Here is an 11,622-nt window from a genome sequence, read left to right on the forward strand (position 1 = left end):
GTGTGTGCTGAACCACACACTGAAAGGGTGTCATCCCTGCCTCATGAACTACCCCTTAGGCATCAGTGTCTCCTTCCATTTCAGCCTGTCTGGTATGATGGATGAGTAAATCAAAGATCAGTGCGCATCCAAAGGGAGTCCATCGTGTCTGACAAATCGTACATTCTTAGCTTAATATCTTGTTGATCTTTTGTTTGTTGTCTCCCCTGCTTCCAATTTTTCAATTTTATAAATGTTTTCAACTTTAGAAAAGCTAGCTTGAATCCCAGGATTATTGTGTCTGGTTTACACAGGCATCAGTGAATAAACCAAAGAGCCAGGTCTTTAACCTAGGGAAAAAGAGTGGCTTAGAATCATCTTCTTGTGACCATTGCATATGATAAAACTGAATGTTGCAAGTCGCAGGGTGGCCACTTACTCTCTTTTACAGAAGATACTTCTGTGTTTGAAGGACTGTCCTGTCCAATTTCAGTCTGAAGATACTAAAGTGTGGGAGCAGTTGCCCATCCAGAGCAGGCTGAAGAGGGGCGCACAACTTACATTCTTACACCGTACACTGAGCTATACTGAATTTTAATTCAAATTATAATCTTTTTTTCTAAATTTGTAGCTATACATGAATTTCCTGTTCCCTGGGTGAATTCCTAAATGGCCGCACTATGCAAGACATTTAGTTGGGCTGCTCCTCCTTCTTTTGCTTTGGTAATACCAAAATACTGGCGTATAAGGCAACTTGCATGTATGCCTGTATATTTGAATATATCGCTAGCAAAAAACCCGCCACTACCTCTAGGTAAAAACCATGGCTATCTCTAGAAAAAACATGAATATCTCTAGAGGCTTCACATCCACTGAGAGACAAAACATGTAAGGCTGGCCACTACTGAGACAAAGAGGGTAGCATCCCCAGACAGAGTCCCTAGAGATATTCGTGGGTTTTCTCTAGAGATATTCACACTTTTTCTACTTTCACAGAGGTCCTGCAGTTTCAGGCATCTGCTAGAAGCTATCCCTCATGGATATGGAGGTCCTACACTGATGAAAAGTGTTCACATGGTGTATAAGATGAACCTCCTTGATTTTTGCACCCCCCATTCCCGGTTTCAGGGGTCATCTTATATGCTGATATATATGGTATCTAGCACAGCCTTCCTCAGTTTGATCTAGCATGACACAATTTATGACATGATTTAATTGCGCTCTGTGTTCTCCTGCTGCAGAAACAACTAGTTGTGGGACACAACTAGTAGAGGGTCAGGCATAACAAAATGAACTTACTGTCCCTAATAGCCTGAAATCTTTCTCCAGTCTTTAGATTATCAGACCAGTTTCTTGGATTTGGACAAAGAACTGGGAGTTTTTAGCTGTAGGTAGCAAAGAACAAAGCATCCTTCAGTGCAGTTGCTCTTTAAGACTTAGTGTTTATAAATTAATGCAGGACCCCCATATCCATGAGGGATAGGTTCCCCAGGGGATGCCTTGAAATAGTAGAGAACACTGTATTTGTGGTGGTTAGGGGCACAGGAACCGCACAAACATAGAAAATCTGTAATCTCTCTAGAGTCTTCATGCCCACTCCTAGACAACACATGTGAGTAAGTCTGGCTAGTGCCAAGGCAAAGAGTATGGCATCATAAGAGTGAGTAGTTCCCTAGAGATATTCACAGTTTTTCCACCTTCATGGGGGTCTTGTGCCCCTAACCCCTGTGCATGTGGAAAGCCAATAGGCAACCTTGGTTAAGTGAAACTGCAGTAACCAAAACAGTGGATACAGGGATCCTGTTGTATGTATTAACTATATATAACAAAGACAATAAAAGCGTCCATTCTCTTTCTCTCTCTCTCATAAGAAAACAGACCATGTCAAGAAACCACCCCTTCAACTGCCTTCCTTTCAAAAAAGTGTATCTTTTCTTCATGTCTTAATAATGCTATGTTAAGGATCTCATCAGTATGATTAGCCAGTGGAGGCCAAAACAGATGTGTCTTTTAAGGGAGGGGCTAAATGAGAAGGGGAGGGGGAAGGAACCTATAAGGAAATGCAAGTTGGAGAGATTGTCCTGTGTGGAGAAATGGAGAGCAAGAAGACCCAATGAAAGTGGAAAAACTGTGACTATCCCTAGGGAACCATTGGCCTGCGGTCAATTGGCCTATGACCTCAGGAGATGGTCCTGAGGGAAATTCTGGGGTGTTTAATATGGATGTTATTGAGGGGAGAGACTATAACTGGGGGTCAAAAGGAGGCTAGGGGAGGGAGTTAGTGAAAGAGGAATATTTCTGAAAACTTAAGTCCCATATATTTGGAGGAAAGATAGGGCATAAATCAAATAAAATCAGAATGGGTCTGGCAAAAACAAAAGTTTCCCTAGGGAAAAAGGCAATAGGATGCAGAGAAATGTATTACGTTTGAGTATAGAGTGGGAGATACAATGTTCAGCCTGTGCAGCTTTTGCAATCAATAAGGTGACAGGTGTAATATACAGAACATTTGTATTTATGACAAGAGGCTCTTTCTGGCATCAATACGTTGGGATGACACTGCATAAATATAATCCCTTTTGAGATTTGTAGTGTTCTATTAATCTGTCAGATACTGCATTCTATCTGTTTGAAAATATGCTCAGTCTTCCCTTTCTCTTTCTTTTCTCCTGTTTCCTGCAGCTTCATCAGAAAAACCACAGATTATTAAGTGTAGATCACCTGAAATGGAAACATTTACATGTCACTGGAGTATCGGAGATTTCTCCCGCTTAACAGCTCCAGGAACTGTACAACTGCTGTATTCTAAAAGGTACAGAGAAACAGCTGAAGTGAAAGTCTGCCCTGTGTTGCAGCCCCAGAAACAAATGCCTAGAGAAAGATAAGGAAAGTGGGTGGCCGATTGCATACATAATAGCCTGCGCCAGTCAACAATAACAACAACAACTTTTATTGGCATAATAAAAAGGCAGCATTATACAGAAAACAAATTTGATAATATCCAGATCATACAGACATAATTAGCTCCTTTACTACAAGACTGTACTATAAGGGATAAAAAGATGTTCCCTTCTCCTCCGCTTCTACCATGGCACCTTTCAAATTATGTCACTTTTTTCAAGAATCTGAACTACCCCTCATATTTGTTAGAATCAAGTCCAGATACTTAATGTGTAATTCAGTGTAGATGGGCAGTAAAGGAGCATATGTGAAAATCACTCAAATCACCTCAATTTGCAAGGAGAACACATGTTTGCTGCACTCTTTAGGTCTTGCAATTCAGTATCTAAGATCCTTCAGTATGCTTTCACTTTGGAGAATGAGCATAACAGATCCACTGATAGACCTATAGATCTAATTTTCTTTGCAATAATGGTTAGCTTGTTGAGAGTGTCAGAGTCTGAAAGTAGGTGGAAGAGAAAGTTACCCTGCCCAGAGTTGTAATGGATTCTTAGCCAAAATTTGATGGACCTCAGCCACGCTCTGCTTTCTACCAAAGGCTGGCATGTCTTCCAGCATAGAGCAGTATAAAGAACACAACAAGGCAAGCCCAAGTTTTTCCAAAGGAACATGGACTCAATCTGTTCCAGGAAATAATCCATAGCCCCCGGCCATAATAGGATGTCATACAGTAATTGTGAAACAACCTTGGCATTAAAAATTTCTAGAGCAGCAGGCACATATCTGTTTCCCCTATTATAAAAGAACTGGGTAATGGATTGGGCAGTAATCCTACTATGCCAGTCATAAGTATGCATGACATTGAGGCCCTTAAGGTTCATTCCAGGTTGAAAATGGTTGGTTAAATTGGTAAATGATGCATAGTGTTGAGATTGGATGATGAGCCAATTTCACAACATCCTGCCTGCTTTTCCAGCCGCAGGGAAATGTTTCTGCAGTCACATGGTGATGGGAGCCACATACAGCCTGACTTTGTAAGGATGGAAGAAAGATCCTGCTAGATCAGGCCACACAAGGTTGACACCTGGACAAAAGATGAAATGGTGTCCACCCACCTCTGTTCCAAGTTGATTCGACTGTCAGTTGCACCTTGTTTCAGTACTTGCAGTGAGCTAGAATCCTCCATACATATTGTTTTGTTTTGTTTAGTTGTAAAGCCATGCCTGCCCAATCATGACCCCATGGACAATGTTCCTCCAGGCTCTCCTGTCCTCCACCATCCCTGGGAGCCCACCCAAGCCCACACTCACTGCCCCAGTGACTCCATCCAGCCACCTCATCCTCTGCCGTGCCCTTCTCCTTTCGCCATCAGTTGTTCCCAGCATCAGGGTCTTCTCCAGTGAGTTGTTGCTTCTCATTAGGTGCCCATAAACTCAAGTAAAATAATATAAGGATACAGTCCTATGCATGTGTAGACAGAAGTCTTAAAGCTCCCAGCATCTCCCAGCCAGTGTGGCTGGCTGGTTTGTGCTGGGCCTTGTAGGACTTTTTTCCTGTTTAGTCATGCAAAGACTTGCTCCCTAAAAGTAATTTCTAAAAGCCCTCAAACAACAAAGCCAAATAGCAAATAGAAGCAGCAGCAATTAACTATATAACCAAGCCAGAATCAGTTCACAATCAAAAACAGTAACAGGAGAACATGTCAGCAAGCCAGATACAATCTTTGTCTTTTTAACTAAGAGAAAACTTGGGAGAGCAGGACAGACTTCACTTGGTGCCCAAAAGACATCAAAGGCAGCACCAGGAAAACAAGGGTGGGAACTAAATTAGCAATCGCATAAGCAAGCCTTCCTCAACTTGGTGCCAGGGCTCTCCCAAGACAGTTTGCTGCCTGAGCCATCTTCTCCCGTTCCGCGTACAAAAGGCGACTGGGCTGGCAGCTGGCAATGAGACAGTATCGTTTATCACGCCTGCATGCAGAAGGCCAGCTCAGCAATATTTGGCAGGCTGTATCCTCCATTGTTTTTCCTTCAAAACTTTGCTACCATCAATATCTGCTTCACTGAACCTAATGGCAGTACTGCCCCCACTCCCCCGTGCCTCTCAGATGTGGCCACAAATTCCTATTATAATACAGCTGCTATCATCCCCAGCCAGCCAGCAAATGACTTTCTTGTTGCGAATGAGAACTCTTGTAATCTGAGACATGTGGGGATACCAGAGTGAGGAAGGCTGAAATAAGCTAACAAACTGATTTAAATTCTTGCAATGGGTAACTTGGCATCTTAACAGAATACTTGTATCTTGCTCATGTTTACTTTTTTGCATTTTTATTCCCAAAGGATGCACAAGACTCACATGAAAGACTGCCATGTAGATTGTTGTTGTTGTGGCATGTTGCCACATGGGTTTAAAACAAACAAAATGTTTAGGCACTGCCTTCAGAGTGGTTAACATTTCAATAGATTCTTTCTTTCCAATCCAGAGAGAAATTCCAAGTATAGAAGTGGTGGTTCTACCCTCTCTAACATCTCCCTGTATTTTTAATTATTATTTTTCTAACAAATTTAACAAAATGCAACCAAAGAGTACAGCGAGTCATTCTTTTCCATGTGAAAAACATGTCTGTGCATGCACATGCGTGCGTGTGCACATGAGTGTGTAGTTCACCGATATCCTTTTTTTATTCTTCGAATGTAACACCTTGGGAAAGTTGATGCATCTGTTTCCTTTATTCAAAAAAGACGAAAAGGGGAGCCAGGTTTCCATGAAAATGTCCTGCTTAGCTATCTGTTCCCCCTGGCTATGGTGAGTCAGCTTTCCTGCCACATCCATGAATGCCAGCCCTGGATTGTATACCCTGTAGTGTAGCTTCCAGTGTTTTGCAGCCTCTGTGGGCTGCTGCCAACAGTTAAGAGAGAAGTTGTTTACAGCAGCTAACAGCTACAGATGCTAAACAAGGAGGAGCCACTCAACACAAAATGAAACATTCTCTGCAAAAGAAGGAAATCGGGCTTGGTTTTGTCTTTGCATATCTTTCAACTGTTTAATCTTGTGTTTGAGAATGTAATCCAAGATAACAGGGCTGAAAGGTACTACCCACAAACTAAAAATTTTTGCATGTGATAATATGAGGATACAAGTCATGTTTAGGGGGGAAAAGTCATAAGGCTTCTTGTGCTTTTTCTCCAGGGATTGGATTCAGAATCTGCTTTTGGCAAGAGGAAGGGCTCAGCTTTTGGAAGTTCTTGATGCTTGATTTTTAGATCTCCTCAGTGCAGCACAACCTACCCTGTTCAGCAGGGTTTCCTGACTACGTAGCATTTTTGGGAGGCTGGAGGGGTTGCTGTAGGAGGGAAGGTGCCAGAAAGTCTACTTTATCAATTCAGTTGACTCAGCCCTAAACCCAACATAACTGCCCCCTGCTTAGGGATATTGCATAGATCTATGCCCCTGCATGCGTCCGTGTAATATTCATTTTCCTATTCTAGGCAGAGTGAATGGAAAGAATGGAAAGAATGCCCTGACTACATCACGGCCGGTGAAAACAGCTGTTACTTCAACACTTCCTACACCTCGATTTGGGTCCCGTATTGCATCAAGCTAGTCAGCGGAAATCAGACCTATGATGACGATTGTTTCCGGGTGGAGGACATAGGTATGCTACTCTGCTCTGCTTCTTTTAGACCAATTTGTGGTTCTTACGTGATGCGCTAAATTGAAAACAAAGGGTGCAGTCCTTTGTCCCACAACCTCAATGCACGTAAGCCACAAAATTCAGAGACGCATGTGCATCCTGTGCTTGGAACAAGAGGTGGGGGCAGCAACCTCCACTGTTACCGTGCCTTACAGTGAGTATTTCCTCGTCTGGACTGAGTGGTAGGGAGAGGAAGAGAAAGACGCTGGGATGCTGACCAGAATCGGCCTACATCCACGGACCCAGCCCTGACCATAGAACCATAGAAACAGAGTGAGTCAGAAGGGGTCTTCCGGGCCATCTAATCTGACCCCCAGCTCCAGTCACTTCTTCTCTCCCCGCCTCGAGACCCAGTTGGAGACCCAAAGCTGTGCCCCTGGGAGTCCTGGATTAGCACAGACCAGAGCCAGAATGGCCCAGGCTTATCCTCTCCCCGACCCAGCACCAAAAGCAACAGATGGGGTGGAGATGGAGGTTAAAATACTTAATAAGACTCTCCTTGCGCTGAACTGTACTAAAGTCCTCCCGTTTGTGTGGGAACACATTCCCAGTTCTTATCAAAGTCACAGTTGAGGCACATGCTACTGAAGGCAACCCAGCTGGAAATGGGAACTTGTGTCACACACAAATGCTGTTACGGGAGAAAGGGGAGGAGTTGGAAAGGGGATGTGTGCAGGGAGTTCTTTAAAAATCCTTTAACTTGGCATAAGTGCAAATAAGCAAACGAGCAGAGATTTAAGCAAGGAAAAAGGAGGGGGGAAAGAAGCGCCTTCTGCCTGCTGCATGGAGAAGAAGGGGAGAGGCGAGGGAGGCTCTGGCCCCCTTGCCACCATCAAGGGACCAGCCAGCAAGACTGGCCTCTCTTCCTAGAAGCAAGCGAGTGCAGCTCCTCTCCTGTGCCGACTTCCCTGCAAGGAAGCCCTGTTAAAGTCAGTGTGCTTTGCTTGCATGTAAGGCCAATGAAGATAAAGTGGTTCATTTCTGAATCAACATACATTTCAGCTGGCCGTTTCTTGAGCCAAGGGGCAAAGGAGACCCCTTGAAGGACAGGGGAGGAAGGATGGCAGCAGCACTGTACTTGCAACTCAGGCAGAGATGCTGTGGAGCGGGAGTGAGGAGGTGGGAAAGCATCTCTTCAGAAAGGCCCACGGGGTGCTTCCACTCCCCCTCCCCAGCCCGAGCCCCAGCCCACTCCTCCACCTGGTCCCAGAACAGTACCATCAGTTAGCACATACTGCTATACATACCAGGGGGAAACTGCAAAAGATCCTGATATAACTGACCTGAAGAAAATCCAAGATACAGTGGCTGAAACGGTGCGAGTGGGATGGCCTGGAGTGAGCAGTGTGTAACCTGCCAGGGAGGTAGGAACTGGAATATTGGTAAACATTTCTCGAGTAGAGTACCCCCATGTCGCAGATACTTGGAAAACACTTAGAACAGGGATGCTTTGATGATTCCAAGCCTCCCCTGCTCCCCAGTCATAGACTTACTAAAGGAAGGGAATATCACATCTGCTGGCTCCAACAGCAAACATGGGAATCCTCTAGGGTTTCATGGTAGTGTCCCTATGTATATGCACCTATACAAATATAGGGCTCTTCACATGAACACAGAATGCTTATCCATCAGGGTATGTTCATTTATTAAATCTCTTTACTGCCCAAATGTGGAAGAGACAGGCAGTTTACTAAATTGAAAAAAAAGAACTTTAATAACATAATATAATTTACATTACTGTTGCATTCCTGCTCTCTTTTTATGCTTATATCTCTCTACACACATTTTTAATACTCAATACTATGAAATCCCAGGACTCGATGCAAACCTTCAGATGTTTGCAAGTAGAGAGAGGTCTGTCTGGTGCTGAAAGGATGACTGCGTGGTACCAGCCAGACGGCACGAGGGAGAGCATCCTGCAACCAGGGGGCCACCACAGTGAAGGCTCCATCTCTCCTGTTGCCTCCTCTGAACCTCCCTCAAAAGAGGCACTTGGAGGAGGGCCTCAGATGGTTCTTGTAGTATGCAGCAAGGTTACTCCTGGGAGAGGCACTCCATCACTAGGTCTGTCTTGAACCATGTATGGTTTGATAGGTCAAACCCTGCACTTTGAATTGGACTTGCAAACTTAGAGGCAGCTACTACAGGTGGGCCAGTATCGGTTTCATATGTCCAGACCTTCCAGTTCCCACTATCAATTTGGCTGTCACATTTTGCACCAACTGCAGCTTCTACTGCATCTTTAAAGACAGGCTTGCACAGAGCGCATTGCAGTAATCCAACCTGAAGCTAGCCAAGACAGGGGCGCGAGCTGCCTGGGCATAATCCTTCCTACCTTATGTGCTCCGTAAGGGCAGGAGCGCTATGTGTACATCCCTTGGCTTATGTGGACATGAGGAATGAATCGCCTTTTCTTCACCGTTTAGGGAAAATGTGTTTTCATTTGCAGTGATCCCAGATCGTCCTGTCGGACTCAACTGGACCATGCTGAACACCAGCCCACTGGGCATCTACGCAGATATCCAGGTCACCTGGAAGCCCCCACCTTCTGCTGACGTTCAGAATGGATGGGTCACATTGAACTACCAGCTGCAATACAGAGAAGTGAATGAGACAGAATGGAAGGAGGTATGGAAGGAGTGGGCCTCGAAGACCAGAAACGTCCCATCCTCAAAAAGGGAATGTCCCATTTATTCACTACCCAGTGAATAGTGCTTACAGTGCTTTCTTTAAAAAAAAAAAGTTTATTTCCCTTTGGTCAATCTATATCCACCTATAGTAAATTATGTAGAACAGGTACTTTATATATTTGTGTGGCTATATGTGAGCATATATGTATACATATATATTATCAATAATACTTTCAAAACCAGTTCAGTGTTTCTCTGATTGTTATTGTCTGGCTGTATGTTTTTGTTTGTTGTTTGTTTTGTTTTTCCCCTTTTTCCCTGCATATGTGTTTGTGATTCTACTCTGGTTTTGTATTCTCGGTGGTTTTTAGCTGATGTTTGGCATTGTTGGGGGATTGTGGAAGTGGGTAGAAATTGTGAATATTTTTTTTAAAAAAGATTTCTTGCATTTCTTCAAACCTTGGGTTTTGCCCAAGTCTGCTGATATTTCTCTCTTGTGCATGGGTGATGCTGGTTTAACTACCGAAGCATCAGTACTCACAGTCTAAGCATCGCAAATAGAGACAATGATGTTGTAGATCAGCTGTGGAACATCGCATTGGTGACACGCAGTGTAGTCATGTCATGTGGATCTTAGGTTGCCCAAGTCACTATAAAGCATATATTACTGGGGAAATAAATATACATCAAAGATAGAAGGTTGGAACCAGACTTAAGTGTACATGCAGAAAAATGTCACCACCTAACTTTTAGGGATGCTGACTTCTCCCTGCACCACAGCCTAGCCTTTCCTCAGAACTCCCAAAATCTCTGTAGCTTTTTTGGAGAGCTGCTGTGGGAATTGGGGGATGTGGAAGGGTATGTTAGGAAAACAGGGCCCGATGCAGACTTTTTTGCAAGACCAACATACAATTAAAAATCACATAGTTTATAGCTTTCTCTGGCCAAAATTCTCAGAATATTCAGTGTTCCTTTCCTGTGGTCTTCTAAAAGAATTCAAAAGAATTAGATAGAGTTTAAATCAGAAGTTCTCAAACTGTGATCCACAGGTCATGGTGTGGTGTGCAGAAAAGTTGTGAAATAGTTGCAAAAAATGTATTTGATCTCATCCTTGATTTGTCTTGTTGTTGTTGTGAAGATAGGATTGAGAGGAGGAAGAGAATTGTGTAAGCTGCCTTGAGTTCCTTGAAAGGAAAAAGGCAGGTTATTAATAAATTAATAAATACTCTTTGAGTCCAATTCTGTAGTCAACCATGGATCTACCAGATAGTTGTTGCATCTATCCTGCTTTTAACTAGTTTGGTAATCAGGATATCATGGGGCACTTTTCAAAAGCCTTGCTGAAGTCAAGATATATTATGTCCACAGTATTCCCACAATCCACAAGGGCGGTTACCTGATCAAAACAACAAAATCAGATTAGACTGGCAGGATTTGTTCTTGACAAATCCATGTTGACTTCTGCATTGTTTTCAAGGTGTTTGCAGACTGAATGATTTGCTCCAGAATATTCCCAGGGACTGATGTCAAACTGACTGGTTTGTAGTTACCGATTTCCTTCTTTTCCCATTTTTTAAGACAGGACATTAGCCCTCCTCCAGTCCTCCAGCACTTCACCCATCTGCATGATGTCTCTAAGATAATAGTGGTTCTGGAAGCTCTTCTGCCATTTCTTTTATTACTCTAGGATGCAATTCATTGGACTCTGGAGATCTGAACTTGTTCAAAGTCCTTAGGCAGTCTTCAGCCATTTGCCTATCAATCTCAAGTGGCCGCTCTGTCCCTTCAGCTTGTCTTCCCCTTTACCAGGGATTTCATAGAACCTCTTTTGAGAGAGGACTGAGCCAAAGTAGTATTGAGTACTCCTCTGTCATCCTCAATGGGATTTCTGAAATCTCATTGAGATAAAGGCACAGTCAAACATTTGATTTCTCATTACAGCTGGAGCCAAAACTCGCCACAGCATTTCCCATCTATGCACTGAAGACATGCCATGATTATGAGATACGAGTCCGAGCACAAGGAATGCCTGAAATTTATGGAGAGTTCAGCGAAGTGCTTTATGTGTCTTTTGGGTCAATGGCTATAATGCCATGTGAGGAAGGTAAGTGAGAGTGTGTATGAGAGATACTAGGCCAGGAGCATGAGGACAAGTAAATTATTCCTCCTCCTTGTGAACATAAACTCAAAAGATTGCAGTTAAGGCTCTAGATCAGAGATGGGGAGCCTTTTTCAGTTCTTAGGTGGAAGTGATTCCAGGCAAGTATATTGAGGACCACACAATGGACGCCGCATCATCCCAAATTGGGAGGCTTTCAGTCGCAAGGATCAGAGATGCAGCAGGTGGGCAGGTGGAACCTCTTAGGACCGTAGTCACCTGGGCCAGAGGGCCCTTTTTCCTGCTCTGGACAAGAC

General features: G+C 43.7%; 1 protein-coding gene across 5 annotated transcripts in view; it reads left to right on the top strand.

The window, feature by feature from the left end:
• Nucleotides 1-11,622, top strand: part of GHR (growth hormone receptor) — a 165,113-nt gene that overhangs the window by 141,081 nt on the left and 12,410 nt on the right. For all 5 annotated transcript variants that reach the window (XM_044446471.1, XM_044446468.1, XM_044446470.1 and 2 more), the window contains exons 3-6: nt 2,662-2,791; nt 6,372-6,538; nt 9,027-9,205; nt 11,149-11,311. In XM_044446471.1, coding sequence (XP_044302406.1) covers nt 2,662-2,791; nt 6,372-6,538; nt 9,027-9,205; nt 11,149-11,311 — 639 coding nt within the window. The remainder of the gene's footprint in view (nt 1-2,661; nt 2,792-6,371; nt 6,539-9,026; nt 9,206-11,148; nt 11,312-11,622) is intronic.

Source organism: Varanus komodoensis, unplaced genomic scaffold (genome assembly GCF_004798865.1).
Source record: "Varanus komodoensis strain SLA01 unplaced genomic scaffold, ASM479886v1 scaffold5, whole genome shotgun sequence".
In the NCBI taxonomy this organism is placed as follows: domain Eukaryota; kingdom Metazoa; phylum Chordata; class Lepidosauria; order Squamata; family Varanidae; genus Varanus; species Varanus komodoensis.